Here is a 17,110-nt window from a genome sequence, read left to right as displayed (position 1 = left end):
TTTAAGTTATATAAAACAAAAAATATACTTTAAACCCTAGGTTCCTGATTCAGCAATATCAAATATGCCATAAAGTTGCACTATACCATATCATTTAACTCTCAACCTTCCTTCCTGAATAAGGAACACTACCTTTCAAAATGTGGAATAAATGGGAAAATTGTGGAATTATATAAAGATCGGTGGGTGAACTGATATGATTCAGTACTATTCAGCATGGAGATCAGTAATAAAATCCCAACACTGAATGTATGACAAACCCTTTCGATGTTGAACTGACAGGAATATAGACTACAAGACCCATCTGAGGAAATTTCCTCATAGTAAGATACACATGATATGAATGCATCATTTATAATTCAAAAGGGAAAAGGGCAGCTTATTTTTTTTCTGTTCTAGTAACCTCCACAAAGTGATAACACTTCAGTAGCACACCTCCACAAATTCTACACACACACACACACACACACACACACACACACACACACACGCACGCACGCACGCACACACACACACACACACACACACACTTGTAAAGCAAATGGGAGATCACCTTGTTTCAGCAAGTTCAAAAATTAGCAAAAGGTACAGATATAACTTCATGAAAAGAGTACATCTACACTTGAGCTTAAATTTATTTGAAATGCAATTATAATTCATGCATTTGCAGTGAAGTGTAATAGTAATTAACAAGTAAAGACACACAATATGTTCTTAACTGTGCTTATTCCCTAAAATCATAGATAGCACAATATTTTTACTTATTAATTTCTGATATAATCTTACCAGAATGACGACTGCCTCAAAATCATAAAAGCAAGTAATAACTCAGCTTATTATTACTATTATTTTTTTTTTTTTGCTTTTCCCCTGACTTCTAACTAGATGGATACCTTAGAGCTGAATTATGTTATACTATGACAATATATGCTTTACATTGGTAACAAGTACCAAACAGTCATTTTTCCAGAACAGTGGCATAGTCTATACTTAAACTAGACTGGCACCTTACAGTTTTAATAATATGCAACACACTTGCTATGGCACAGTAATTATAATGTGCTACTTTAGTGTTTAGAGAAAAAATTACCTTTTCACTCTATACTAAGTTCCAGAAAAAAATCACTAACACACATATCCTTAAACATGGACTATGTACTTGCACTTAAAAAAGAAAAATACACAACCTTGCAGACTAAGCATGTCCTTGAACATGTAGTTTCCCCAAATGAAGGGCACATTTTCTCCAAAAGCTTGTAGATTTTTCCACATTTCTTAAATCTTAAAGTATAAAATGCTATATATTTTATATTATCTGCTCTGTTTTATTTTCAATGTGTTGCTGACTATTTTTTCCCTCCCTGTTTCCTCTTATTTATCCATAGCTAAAGCAATAGTAAATGAAGTGCAGTACTGAGCTTAGATTTTGGCCAGCATTCCAGACCAAAAAATGGGTTTATACTGTTTGTAAGTTACACCTCAATTCCCAGTTACTCATGTTCCTTCCAAAACATATGTACCATTACAGCTATAGTCTTGCTTACATCATGGCTGAAAAGGATGGTAGAAAATGTGTTGCACTTGTACAAACGGACATTTGTAAGTGGCAACAGTTGAAAACAATGTCTTCCTATTTCCTACGTATAGCGGTAACACTGTAAGAGTCCAATGTATTTTTTAAATAAAAATGGCTGGGGAGGGGTGGCCATATTAGACTGAGTACAAAACTTCTTTCTATATCCCTGCATATGCATCAAGAATCCATATTCTTCTAAAAGACTTGCAGTGCAGTCAGTATGAACAACAGATGTGATTTTGTTTAGAGAAATGACCTCATTCTTTAAGTTGCTGTAACTGTACTAGTTGGGATTTCGCTACAAAAAGTGACTGGGGGAGTTCTTCAAGGAAATGAAGAAAGCAACCTTACTGGAAACTAGATTCTCTAATATTCCAAACACACTGCAAGGACAGTTTCTGTATTTAGCAGAACCAATATACAGTCCATAAAACACAGGCAACAAATAAACTGCAAATGTATGACAAACATCTAAAAGACTACAAACAGAATATGCCATCTAGGGTGGCATTTAATCCTTCACTGTCTCGATTTCTAAATAGTTTCATGCTGCACAAATTGTCAAAGTCCTGCATAATCAATCATCCCACCACAGACTGCAATATAAAAGGTAAGCTCAACTACACATTAGGTTATCAACAGTTTTGAATAACCCCACATTTGAACTTACCTATTAGCAAACATTTCCTCAGAACACCACAAGAAATTATTACAGTCTGTCTCTGTTTTAAAAGAGACCAAAACATTCAACTGTCCTCTTTATATTTCTGGTAACTGAGCACACAGGGAGAGATTTCCAACACTATCAGTTGCTTTATACCTATGTCAGACATCTCTCCAAGGGGTAGTGCAAGCCTACAGGTTACAACTTTAGCTGAGATTTAGAGTTATCTTGGCTAAAGCAGCAATGTATATCTTTATTTATTTATTTATTTATTTATTTATTTATTTTATTTGCAGTTGGTTTGCCAGGATAGTCCATTGGGCCAAATGAACCCGTTTTCAATGGAGTCCTGGGGAGAAAAGCTCCAAAACTAAGTAGGTTACAGTAGGTTATTCTTAATAGATGTACAAATTATGCAATTATACAGAAGTTAATCATACAAGAAAAAACAATTTGCAAATAATACAACAAAATCTAGAGTGAGTACAGTCTAGTGATGAAATTAATAGGTAATACAGACTAAAGGGAAATTTCGCACAAAAGTACTGAGAAATAACAACATATTTGGAAGCATTTCACGACAATACTGAGGAATAATAACAAATTAGGAAGCAATGCACAAAAGTACTGAGAAGTAATAACGTATTAGGGAAGCAATACTTAGGAAGTGTGGCCTAGTGTATTCTTTCCAGTTTTTGCAGGAATAATAATATGTTTGAGTTAGGGTGGGTAATAAGGAAAGTTGCAGGAGGAAACAGAGGAAGAAGGTAGATGTAGTTTGCAAGTGTTAGTTATGTGGGGTGGGAGCAAGGGCATTCCCACTGGGATACTAGATGTGAGTGAAGAGATCTTTTAAATATAAAATGGTTGAGGGTGGTGCGAATGGAAGGTGGTAGGGAGTTCCAAAGGTGTGCAAGGCCATAAGACAGAAGATTTTTGCCTGGGGGACGAGTTGGTTTATATACTTCTAATAGATTTTGATTGTTGGACCTTAATACTCTAGCAGGAAGGTGCATTTTAAAGGCTAATGAAAGGGAGGGACAGAGGGAGGGGTTGAAAATGAGCTTATGCGCAAGATTTAGTTGAGTATATGTGAGATAACTGGGTAGCTCTAGCCATTTTAGTTTTTGGAGAGAGGAACAGTGGTGGGTGGAGGACTTGTGGTTGGTAGCGAACTTGGCAATTTTGTTGTAGCAAGAGGAAAGTTGTGTTTTTAGAGAGGTCTGTAGATTAGTTAGGAGTGGAGCTCCATAGAGAAGGGAGGGGATAAGAAATGAGGTAGAGAGGGTGATTTTGGTAGCAGGTGTAAGGTAATGATTTTGTTGGTAAAGCATACCTAGTTTTTGATGGGTTTTCTTGATATTTAACTGTAGGTGGGAATTGAATTTGAGCTGGTTATCAATTTGGACCCCAAGTAACTTGGTCTCGGACACCAGTTCCAGGGGTAGATTATTTTGACTAGAGATGTGGAATGTGTTTATATTGAAAGAAGTTGCCTTAGAGGGGGTGAATAACATTAATTTGGTTTTATAGGCATTGAGTGCTAGGTGATTCCTTTTCATCCATTGCTCAGTTGTTGAAAAAGCATCTTGAGTCAGTTTTAGGAGTGAGGGGATAGAGGTGGCAGTGCAGATAATAGTAGAATCAGGCATATTGGATGATGTCTGAGAATGGGATAGAGTTGCGGAAATCATTTATAAATATATTGAAGGAGAAGGGGACCCAGTATAGAGCCCTGGGGTACCCCAGTAGGAGTATTTAGAAATGAGGAGGTGGCCTTTTTCATTTGACTGCTTGAGATCTGTTAGATAAGTAGCTGGAGAACCAGTTCAAGGAGGAGGGAGATAGGTTAAGTTTTGAAAGTTTAGTTAGTAGCAGGCTGTGAGAGATAGTGTCAAAGGCCTTAGAGAGGTCGAGTAGTAGGGTAGAAACAATTTGGCCAGAGTCGCGGGCTTTATTTACAGTTTCAAGGAAGGAGAGGAGGGCGGTCATAGTGCTATGATGTGGTCTGAATCCATGTTGTGTGGGAGTTAGTAGGTGATTATCTAAGAGATGTGGAAGGAGTTGTAGTCGGATACACTTTTCTGGGAGTTTAGAGATGGGGGACAGAATAGCGATGGGGCGGAAATTAGTAACATTGTTGTTGTTGCCACCTTTATGTAGAGGTATGATAAAGGCCCTTTTCCAGACTTGGGGTACTATACATTCTTGGATAGAGCGGTTGATTAAAATGCTAATAGGGTAAGCAATTGCTTCAGCAGCTTTGCTAAGAAAGTAAGAAGGGATGTTATCAGGAGCATTGGTGCATGGCTTCAGTTTCATAAGGAGTTTCTTTATAGTGGAAGTGGGTATAGGTTTAAATGAGAAAAAAGGAGAGTGTGAAGAGGGAGAATTAGGGGCAGATGAAGCTGATGAAGTAATAGGAGTAGGAGAAGGAGTGGAGGGATGGGAGTTAGTAGATGGGAATGAGGAAGTAGTAGCAGAGTAGGGTAGAGAGATGGTTGGGGATGGTAAGGGAGTTTTGGAGAATGTAGCGGTGTTAGAGAAAGATGACGTTAATTTGGAAATAGATTCAATGAAAAAAGAGTTAAATTGGGTAGCCAAGTCTTGGTCAGGAGCGTTTGGGTCTGGGGTAGGGGTGTCTGGTTTGCTGGGGTTAAGTAGAGTAGAGATACCTTTCCAGAATTTCTGAGGGTTTGATTTATTATTGTTTTGAAGTGTGGAAAAGTAGTTTTGTCGGTCAGAGATTATGAGCTTTTTTACCTTATTTCGAAGTATTTTATATTCATTGTGGACTAGGGGGGATTTGTTTTTCAGGTAATGTGCCCAGACTTTGTCTCTGTGCCGCATAGATGCTAGCGTGTTTTTGGTTAGCCAAGGGGCTGTTTTAATTTTAATTCTCTTAGTCCTTAAGGGTGCATGGGAGTCAAGTAGTTTTAGGAATATTGAGTTGAAGTGGGCAACTGCATTATCTAGAGATAATGTTTTAGACAATTCCAGTTAATAGCTTTTAGAGAGTTTGAAAAGGATGTTGGATTAAAGTTTTTTTGGTTACGGATTGTAATATAATTATGGGTGCGTTGCAGGAGTGATGGGAGTCGATGAGTGAAGATGGGTATGTGGTCACTGAGGCGATGAGGAAGAGTGCTACTATCAGAGAAGTAGTGGGGATAAGAGACTAGGATGCAGTCTAGAATACTGCCACTAGAGATGTTTTTTGAGGGGTGTGTTACAGAACTGATTAGTTGTGAAAAATTGTAGAGGTTGATATTAAGGTGTTTTTTAGGAGATTGAATGGAGGCCCAGTTAATGTTCATGTCTCCTAAGATTATAGTTTCATTGTTAATATTATTGGAGAGCCAGGAGAGGATTTTTTCAAGTGTAGAAATATTATCCCCTGGGGGGATGTAGAGTGAGGCTATACATATGTTTTATGTAGGTTAACTTGGAGTAATGTGAGGAGTAGTTCAGCATTATTAAAGTGTGGAACAGGTTTGTTATAGGGGTAACTGACTACGAGGATGAGTATAGGAGAGCTACTCCACCCCCTTTTTTATGGGACCTGTCTTTTCTTATGATAGAATAGTTTGGAGGAATAATTTCAGAGTCTTTTATATGGGGGTTTTAACCATGTTTCAGAGATGGTTAGGATGTCATGTTTATTATAAATGAGCCAAGCATGGAGGTTTGGGACTTTGTTTACTACACTTTGGGCATTAAAAGGAGTAAACAAGATGGACTTATCTGGAGCTTTTAGAGACATTACATTGTGGGTAGAAAGCTTAACATCATTTTCATAATCCATTTATGACTGCAACTGCCTGAAAGATGTTATCATTGCCAAAAATAGATGTATTCATTTTACACTTTACAATAGCTTAACTGTGGAAATTACTTTTCCACTTTAAACGTCTGTAAATTACAATAAACACTTTAATGTATGGAGAAAGGTGTAGTGCACACTAATGCAACTTAAGCATGTTGGGAGACTGCTTCTAAAAGTGACAGGCATTTTAGACATTGATGGAGAATCCATGTAGATAGTGCTATAGGTATAAGAGAGTTAAACCCCTGGGTCTGTTGTTTGCTCATACCATTGATAAAGTCTTGACGGCAAAACCCAGGTTTGTTGTGAGTTTGTTCAATAAGCCAGTAATAAAAGTGGATTTGCAATTTGGATATGATATTAATGTTAAATAATTGAAAATCTGATGGAGGAAGCTTTGAACCCCACCTGACTAACTCTTGACAGGGGTTGGCTTTATTGACTTGTACCCATAAAGACTTAAACTGATGCCCCATCAACCTGAGTTGGCATTCAAAAGTCATGTAGCTGAAACACTTGTGTCCTTAAAGGTCATTTGTATATATTCTGTGAGACTCCTTTACAGGAGATTTAAGGTGTTACACAGTGAAAACTATCTTAACTGGGTATTTTTGCAGTTTTTACTAAATGTTTTCTCTGTGTGCCCTTTTTACCCTTTACTAGTCGATTCATGCAAATGTCGATGTGCTTAACGTTGATACACTTACTTTGGCATGCTACTGCATGTGCTCAGTGGCTAATCCTCAGAACATGCAAACTGAAATAGAGTGTGTTTTCCACCCCCTGACACCTTCTGCTAATTATAGATACTAACACTGGGAGTGTACAATCCCCAGGGAAAGGGCATACTCCCCTACCCACAGAACTGTTGAGCTTGCACATCAGTTGATCATCTGTATATATCAACCAAAATATGTCGATAAACAGAGGCCAATTTAACTATAAATAGATCTCTGCTGGGCTCAGCATTTTCACAAAAATATTACTGTGCATCTGGCTACATTACTGTGTCATTACTGTGTGTAACTGTTCAATACCTGCCGAATATAAGTGATCACTGAATACACACACACACACACACATATATATATATATATATATATATATATATATATATATGTATATAAAGATATATATATATATATATATATATATATATATATATATATATATATATATATATATATATATATATATATATATATATATATATATATATATATAGGGTTCCTATTAGATGACCGAAGATGCATTCTTTCGAATGTGTCTTGGTCTAACTTGAAAAGATGAAAAGACAAAATGACGAAGCGGCATATAAGCTAATTCTTTCCCTGGGAAAGAAATTGCTTGGCCGCGTCCGTTACTTTGCCATTTTCATCACTGTAGTGCGATCTCGTAGTTGGCATATTTAAGTAGGGGGGTGTGGTGGGCATAGCCCCCCCTTTATGCTATGTTTTAAGTGCTTTTTTTTTTGGAACAGCGATTATTTTCCCTTGGAAAAAATCTGTGTTCTAAGTGTTCGAGTTTGTAAGCTTTTGCTTACATGGGGTTGATAAATCATCGTTTGCTTTTCTAAGCGTTCGATGATTTAATATAGACCCTCTCTCTCTCTCTCTCTATATATATATATATATATATATATATATATATATATATATATGTGTGTGTGTGTGTGTGTGTGTGTGTGTGTGTATATATATATATATATATATATATATATATATATATATATATATATTTACTGTTTTACTGTCAGTCTTTACTTTAGCAGGACCTTTATTCTTTGGCTATCAGTATTATTCTACTCTTAAACAATGCTTTCTCCTTCCTAACTGACATCTCAAAATAAATTGCTAGGCGCAGTGTTCGAAAAAAATAAATACATGTTCTTCAGGTTTCCAGCTCTGCAGGCCACACAGTTAGACTTTAATGCAAATAACTTGTAGAGGACTGTGGCTGTCAGTACTATGGCAACAGCAGCATTCTTAGTGTTCACTGGCAACAGAGGGAGGAGCTAAAAGCATAGCACCTCTGAATATTTAGCCATTCTGGAAGTAACTTTCTTGAATGGGACATGCTGGTAACAATATGCAGTGAACAAAATTACTGTCATTATATGACAGCAGTCATCTTTTGGTCAGGCAGCCTTAGTCTGGGATCCCCTTAAATGCAACGAGTTTTCAGTGGTTAGAGGAAGCCAATCTGTATTTGTTGCTTCTGAAGTTCTTATTGCTTCTGTTATAAAAAGTAGCAGAACATGCAATTGTCTTTTCTAGAAAATATATACACTTGTCAAATGGAAAATTTTTAGGGACTTTACTACTGGCTATAGTCATTTTTTTTTAATTCATTGTATATTAAAGTACGTAGCAGCACTTGGCAGCATCTTCAGGTAATCTGAATTGAAGTTCCAGGTCCATTGCTTCACATTACCTGATATCCGGGTATTTCATGACAAGGTCTGAAACCTGTAGACTGAGCAGTGTGGTGTCTGTCACACGGATCAGGTCAGAGACCAATGGGATTACATTCATAATCGGTTCACTCTTTTCTAAACCCTGCAATGGAAAAATACAATACTGAAAAAAAGCAAACAAAAATACTAGAATGAAATAACAGTTACTGAGCACAAAACCTGATTTTACATTGTTGATAATTGTCTATAATTATACCCATGGCCCAGTGCCTGCAGTCGGAAGCAAGTGTGTGTTTTCTGTGTTATCCATACATTTTAATACACAAATGTATACTCTCACATATTCTCCATGAGACAGTATATGTACTTTTATTTACACTTTGTTAACCAGGTTTGTTCCACTAGGTCATTGGCTACTTTTCAAAGGAGACTTGGGTTGATATTCATAGTGAGTAGGGGAAGTTTGGCCAGGGCACCGGGGAAGTTCTCTTTTCAAAACGTTCTCTTTTCAAAACGTGCTGTGGGAGCTATCACATCCTCCTGAGCTACCACCAATTTGGGCAGATGGGGCCTCGGTTTAATGTCTCATCTGAAGGATGAGACACTCTGACAGCAGAAACCCCTTTATTCTCCACTTCAGTGTCAGTATTGGAAGCGTACTTCAATTAGGTGTTGTGGGAATAAAATCCATAGCATTTTGTACCAAAGGCAAGTGTGCTATCTTTTTAATTTTACATCTTTCTGTGTATAAGCATATATATATATATATATATATATATATATATATATATATATATATATATATATATTTGGTTGTATTTTTGCTTATACATTGCATGTCATTCTGCACCATCCTCAGTGTGACTATATAACATAATATGATATTATACAGTGTTAGCAGAGCTCTACGCTTTTTCATGCCCACAATAATACGATAGTCATATATTATACAGTGTAAGCAGAGCTCTACGCTTTTTACATGCCCACATGTATCTCTACATATCTGTAGACAACTTTTTTTGTATATGTGGGTAGTTTTCTTACATATGTTTATATTTAGGTAGTTGAAGGACATTGTTTCCCATGAATCCATTCCTTTACCCCTAAATTTAGCAGATGGTAATAGTCACAGATTACAATTTTCTTACCTGACCTTGGTTCTGGGTTCATTAGAGCACTGACAGATGTAACAGGAAATAACTTAAACAGACACATGACATCCCAGATATAACAGGAAAAAACTTGCAAAATGAAATATATAACAATATTGTGCAAAGTTGTGCAGTAATGCATAATCCAGCAACACCTACACATAAAGCCGACAACTGTTTCAGAAAGGCAAATGGTCATACTCCTGATGTAATGCTTTATAGACTTTTGTATGTATATGCGAGTGTGCTTGCACATATGCATGGCTGGCAGTGTATGAACTGTTGGCATGTGTGTGAGCTTATTTGTATTCTAAACAATACACACCCTTTGAAATATAGAGCAAGAAAATAAATAACAGGATTTTGAAGACTTACTTGCCTATTGAAAAGATTCTTTGTCACCATCAACATCATTTTTATTTATTTATTTACTTTTATTTCCCAAGAAGGTCTGTCTGGGAACTATAATGCCTATTTTCAGTGAAGGCCTGCTGAGAAAAGCTCCAAAACAAGGTTAGAAGTATAATTTTGGAAAATTAACAAAAAAAAAAACAGACAACAAACATTATTTACAAAGAATTTAAAAGCAGACGGTCAACAAACATTATTTACAAAGCATATCATTTTAAAAAAATATATGTTTTCAAGATATTGTAACTAGAATCAAAACTACTATGTTAATACATTAGTATCCACAGGGGACAGAGATAGGATCGCATCATTTTTCTCAAACTCTTTTTCTACTAAGGGTCAAAGTAGTAACAAGTTAACCAGGGTAGGTCATAATTACGTTTATAAAAGAATACTTACATTTCCTTTCATAGATCTTCAAGTGCATGTTTACTTATATGGTGCTATGCAAAAGGCAGAAACACCTGCACATAAAGTTAAATTTGAATCTGCATTAGTGAAATGCCAGGTGTTTCAGAAAGAGTCTTCAGCTTGTAGATTGGAAGCATCCACCATTCACAGGTAATGTATATGTAGTCTATGTGTATGTATGGGCATATGTGTGCTTGTGCGTGTGTGTGTGTGTGTGTGTGTGTGTGTGTGTGTGTGTGTGTGTGTGTGTGTGTGTGTGTGTGTGTGTGTGTGTGTGTGTGTGTGTGTATGTGTTTTCCAAGTTTACTTTCATAGTGCTGGAAAAAATTAACATGGGTTTGGGCAGGGGAAGTTGGGAAACACTTCTGGAATACTGTGAGAAGAAATGACAGCTCAGACTTAAGGCCAACCATCCCCTAGGTTTAAATAAATCTATCAATATTGCTAGCATTTTTAAAATTAAGGCGATAAGAATATAAATGATTATTTTGATTTTGCAATATTTATTTCTGTTTAATAAAAAAAACGTAATCATTTTAATAACTTTGTGTTTATAGTTATCATATGGCTTTTTATCATATGATGATTTTATCAGATTACGTTTTTAGCACATGATTTTTTTACCCATCACTTTTGTTTTAAATATGCAAAGATGTGTCTCTTATTTTCTGAAGAAGTCTTGGTTTTTAAGATGAAAGAGCTCAAACAAAGCTTTAGTGAAGTAAATTCTTTGGTGAGGATACATCATTTTTATTCTTTGGATTTCTGTTTTCTTTCTGTTAAACCGTTAACCTTCTTTAGATTTTTCTTGGTTAAACTAGGGTAGAAATAAAAGAAAGAGAAATATGGTTAAGAGATGACAAAAATTAAACTCCACTTCCATTTTATTCCACTCGCTAGCTAGAACTTCTTAAGAAATGTCTGGCTTTATCTAATAATGCTTGAATAATTTCCACTACCCATCCTTTAAATTCCTCTCTTTTTTAACAGGTAGGTGGGGAAGCACCATTGTCCCATTTTTACTTCATTATGCTGTATTTTCATCTTAGCTGTTGTTGGTGCATGATCTGAAACAGTCATTGAATGTGTGTCATAGCTTTCAATTAAATGCACACATTCCTGTTAAATATAATTTCCATATAGTCTAGACTGGTCATTGTACAATTGGGAATACTATGTAAATTATTTCAGAGTTACTACTACTGAATTTATGCCTTCCATACTAAATATTTTTATAAATTTCTTAAGAAATCTACCCTCTTTTGTTATATTTTTCTCTTTTAGGTCCCCTAGATACATCCTCACTATTGCAAATTAAATTCCAGCCCCTGCCTATAAGTAATATTCCCTGCTGAAAGCCAGTCATTTCTCCCAATTTTTTCTTAAGTTCCATAATAGCAGTTTTAGGTGGAATATAAATTCATGACAGCATAATCCTCCTCCCTTGCCAGCAGCCTCTTACCACCACAAATCGACTATTATCTTTTTTCCCCTCTTCTATCACTACTGGAGTTCCTGTAGCAATTAATACAACTACTCCCTTTCCTTTGCCCCAGATCTTCTGCGGAATAATCATCCTGAAATGTTTTCTTTATCAAATTTACGTGCTCACTTCTTTCGAAATGTATATCCTGTAACACTGCTATTTGCACTCTGCATTTCTTAATATAATTCAATATTCTTTCCTTTTTGTCTGTACCTTTGAGGTCATTCACATTTTAAAATAATATCTATAGTGTAGCCATTCTGATACAAAGCTATTCCCACCTATTATATATGACTTTTTTTTAAATTGTCTATTTCCAGCTTTTGTGTTGCATAAATCCACTAATGTTTGGCAGGTTGAACTTTTATACAGTTGTTTCTTGACATCTCCTTTTGATCCCATGCCACATTTTACAAGACGTTTATTTTTAATGAACACCCTCAGACAAGCAAAACAAACAATAGCCACACACCAGAACACCCCCATAACCTACTAACTTAAAACAAACACACAGAATTATGTACATTGTCTAATAATGAAATTTAATTTTCCTGATAGGAACAATTGTCCCAAATCAACAGTTGTCCCCTTAGGATTTACCTAACCTAAAGTGAAGGTTATTCATGCTAAGATGCATCTTACAGCCTGTGCTTATGCTTACATTAATTGCTGTATGGTCATGCCTTATGTTTATTCCCATCCCATATATGAAAAGCAGCTTGTATGCCTTCAGAAAGCATTAGCTTTTAGCCTTAGAAAAGTGTCCTGGCTTTTATTGTCTGCCCCTTTTCTCAGCTTGTTTCCATGGAAATATACAAATGAAATGTTTAGCTGACCTCAGCTACAGACTTTTTAACTCACACTGAGCATTTATTTGCTAAAGGAAACTTTTAATTACATTCAGTGTTCTATTATTTACACAAAAATGTGTTATTAGATTAAGCCAAGGGCCTTAAAACCAACCCAGGCATTCACATATGCAAAAGTAAGAGAATGCATATCACCTCTGTATATTATTAGAGTTCCTATCAGCAGACCAAAGACGCACATTTCCGAATGCATCTTGGTCGTACTGAAAACACCAAAATGGCAAAATATTGAAGTGGTATGTAAGTAAATTCTTTCCCTGGGAAAGAATTCACTTGGCTGCTTTGGTAGTTGCCATTTTTGGCACTGTAGTGCAGTCTCTGAGTTGGTATATTTAAGTAGGGGGTGTGGGGGGCATAGCCTCCCACTTAATGTCATATTTTAAAGTGCTTTTTCTTTTTTTTTTTTTTTTTGTTGGACAACGATTTTTTTCCCTTGGAAAAAAAACACTGTTCTGACAGTTTGGTTTTGTAAGCTTTCACTTACATGGGGTTGAGTAATCACCGTTTGCTTACCTAAGCATTCAGTGATATAATGTAGACCCTATTATTCTAATATGTGCATTTTTATACCCCATCCCCCACCTCAACAATCCAAGATTGCAACATATTAATTTAAACATGCTTTTGTCTAGCCTTCCTTCTCTTCTTATATTGTAATGCCTACATTTCTTAAAATTCAAAAAGAAGACAAGGTGGTGGTTTACTTTATCATCTTTATCACATTCAGCAATAACTGAAAAAATGCTTTGCTATATAACATGTAATGTATATCATGAAATCTTTTATATAACTACTATTAAGAATAAAAAATGGTTTCATCAGAGTTACATGTTTCCTTTTACTTTCCTTTTAGTGTCCTTCCAAACACTAATGACATGAAGTGGGGTATACGCTTTTCAGTCCCCCACAAGTTTAACAAAGTCAGCAAAAGTCCAATCTTTCCATCTTTTCTTGTGAAGCTATATTTTAAAAATGTGATTGATGTTTTATAATCTCACATTTATTCGCTAATTTCAGTGTTGCTGTTCTTCTTTTTTCTCCCAACCAGACTCTGGTTTAAGTCCAAGGTACTCCTGATTCTTCTTCTTCTTGTCAACTCATGTTTTTTTTTTTTTTTCTGTCTTTCAAACATTTTCCTTTGGAATATTGGAAAATGATTTCAATGGCAAAGTCTCTCTGTGAGTTTTATTATTAGAAGAATGAGAATCAGAGCCCCCCTTCTGTGTGATGGCCCACTTTTTTTGGACAGACTTTTGTATTTCCTCCTTAGCCTGTTCTGTATCGAAAAATTACTTTCATCCTTCAGGAAAAATATTCTGAAGATAGCTGGACACAATGGCTTGAATCTCACACCTGCCTCTCAACATTCCCTCATTACAGGGATGCATTTCTTTATTTTCTGCCTGTTGTACAGTGAGATATATTTTTTTTCACAAACACTCAACTGTCACCAATTTTAATACTTTGTCCTTCTGCCACAATTTTATCAGATTCAACTCTTTCTGATGGTATGACTGTATATTACTAATACAGCTCGTGGCTGCTTTCTCATGCTCAGGTTTGGAGCATACCCATGATATGTCCTTTCAATTAACAAATCCTGCTGTGGAATACAAGTCCAGTTGCTTATTAATGTTTTTATGCAGTTAATACACTCTGTTCCTTCTCATTTAGACCTTTTTCCCCAGGCCTTCACTGAAAATGTACATATATCCAGTCGGACTATCCCAGCTAACAAATGTAAAATTAATAAATTTGTCTGGCACAGCAGAAAATTTCAGGTTTTTTCCATGTGCTCTGTTCTCTAACTGTACCATTTTTTGAAACGTCTCTTCTTAAACAGTCTTATACTCAGCCAAATGTTTCCTTAATTTTGATGTCTGATTCTTTTCAGTTTTATGTTCATTTGAATAGCTATTTAAAGATGCTTCCATTTTTTTAGCCTTTGTTAATTGAGTTTTTATATTCCCTCAACATTTCATTTACTGTAATAAGTTCTGATCATATTTGATTTATTTTTCTCTAGATTATTGGAAGCCATGTCTTTCACCAAAGCTGGAGGTTGAACTGCTTTTTTGAGGAACACCTGCAGTATTCTTCCCAGTCAGTGTTTTCTCTTTAACTTTTCTAGTTGATTTTCTTTTAGGCTCTCTTAGTTTCTTCTTTGTTGGCATCCAGGCAGTCTACTTTATAGACAGTAACTAAATTTACTAAAACTGTCAGAGTTACTAACCCTTATCTCTCAGTTTCTCTTTTCAAACTTGGAGAGCTGAAATTAACAAATGCAGATGCAGGGTAGCTTTACCAACAAGACAGAGCCTTGGTTTATGTAAAAAAAGCTTTATATGAATCACAGCAAACGTTGTAGCCACAAAGTAAGGCTAATATACATAAAATAAGTACAGGATACAAATAAACAAAGAAATACAACCAAGTGAAACATAAAACCAAGGAGTTAAGCGCTTTCGTCAAATGTTCGACTTCTTCAGAACTGTTGATTCCTGGCTTCCCAAGTTTAAAATACTATGTCTATCCAATCAGCTTGCTACTAAAATCAACATCACTTCCTCCCAGATAGTCAAACATGTAAGTAATCAAACAGTTGTATTACAATGATTTATAAATGCATAAACATACATATGAAAAATGCTATCATTTAATCTAGAGCTGAAATTAAGTTTTTTACTAGTGTTCAGCCATTTTTGGAAGGGTTTACCATGTGTATTATCATTCTCATTGTTTTCTCCCTGAGCCCCCATTCAAGAGCACCTTTCTTAACCAGTCTGACAATCCTACTCATCAAAAATAAACTAACAATCAACCAAACAAAACAATTAAATACATTTTCTGCAGTGCATTCACTATGTACATACTGATTCTACTCATTACTACTGTCTTGAGAAAGTGATTTACTAATTTTGTAATTAAATTTATAATTAAACTAATGCAGTAATATTCTTACCATTTCATTAGTGTTTTACTAAATTATGGGCCAGGACAACATTGCTGAAATTCATATTTGCCTATACTGATTTTATTATGTGATTTGTTAACAATATTGAGGCTTTTTCCATGCTAGGTTATCGTTAAAAATGTGACAAACACAGTCAGAATATCTATTTAACTTAAACAGAATGACTGAATGAGTACATTAATAGAACAGAATAAACTAAAATTAAACAAATAAATGGGCCTGAAGAAAGACCATTTTTATATATCTGGTTTCGCAAAGTACAGGTGACATTGCCAGTAAAATAATATGCTGCAACATCGGCTATGGAATGAGAACACCAAGCCTTTTATACTGGGAAAAAAGAAGAGTAGTATTGCTGAAACTTGAATTCATTCTCAAGCCTTTACATGGTTGATCCTGTTTTCATAAAAATTGCACCAAGATGACACTGATATATAGAATATTTTATGCAGCATATATGCGGGAGAGAGGTATGTTAAAAAATAAAAAAGACAGCTGGGGGCATAAATGCTAGGATAGAAAAGTGTCCAATCCTGGTAGGCAAACTGGTGCCAGGACTAGACAAATGACAGTGTAAAGTCTTCTAGACACAGGAACATTCCTACAATGAACTTAGGTCAGGTTCAGGGGGAGGATGGCCTCCTGTTGTAGAAGGAAATAGTATTCTACAAAAAAAAAAAAAAAAACACAAAAACTGACAGGCCAAAAAGCCATAAACATGATAGTGAACTATTGTGGATAAGGAAGAAATTATTTATTGTTACTGTTATTCAAGAAGCCTAGAATTTCCAGATAGAATACATTCAGAAAACTGTCAAAAGCTTCATATGCAAATTTGTGTTAATTAATACAACAGATACATGAAAAGCACTACATAGACAAATACTTTGAGCCACTTGGAAACAGAAGTGACACAGGAAGTGCTAAAATATAAAGAACATAACTAATAGATTTTGAAAGGTATCAAAAAGAAATATGGACATGGGAAAGAAAAGGCTATCTGTTATGGTACAATATTTACACGAAGGAGAAAGCTGGATTAATCAATAGTGAAAAAGCAGGTTCAAAGATATTTGAAGAGAAATATAGGCAAAGACATCCAGATATGGAAATTTTCACAATCTAAAAAATAAGATCACAAAGGGGAAACACAGAACAGACGATTAGTAAAGTGGAATTTGAACAAATAGAACCTGATGTTATGGAATTTCTGGGAACTGAAGGATTTAGAGTAGGAAGTCTAACAAAGTTTATGACACAGCATGATAGAACAATGAGTCCCCAGATTAGGGAGAAACAGGCGGAAGATGAAGCATATGATCACTT

The 17,110-nt window shown here is 35.5% G+C and overlaps 1 protein-coding gene across 1 annotated transcript in view; it reads right to left on the bottom strand.

Annotated features, from left to right (window-relative positions):
- The window catches only part of LOC122809731 (exocyst complex component 3-like protein), a 132,513-nt gene that overhangs the window by 55,237 nt on the left and 60,166 nt on the right, over positions 1-17,110 (bottom strand). The window contains exon 3 of the mRNA XM_044081437.1: positions 8,500-8,624. Within this exon, the coding sequence (XP_043937372.1) occupies positions 8,500-8,624 (125 nt within the window). The remainder of the gene's footprint in view (positions 1-8,499; positions 8,625-17,110) is intronic.

The sequence above is a fragment of the Protopterus annectens genome, chromosome 8.part0 (genome assembly GCF_019279795.1).
Source record: "Protopterus annectens isolate FY-2018-M chromosome 8.part0, PAN1.0, whole genome shotgun sequence".
NCBI classification, from domain to species: Eukaryota; Metazoa; Chordata; order Ceratodontiformes; family Protopteridae; genus Protopterus; species Protopterus annectens.
The sequence above is the reverse complement of the archived record's forward strand: the minus strand, read 5'-3'. Positions and strand labels throughout refer to the sequence as shown.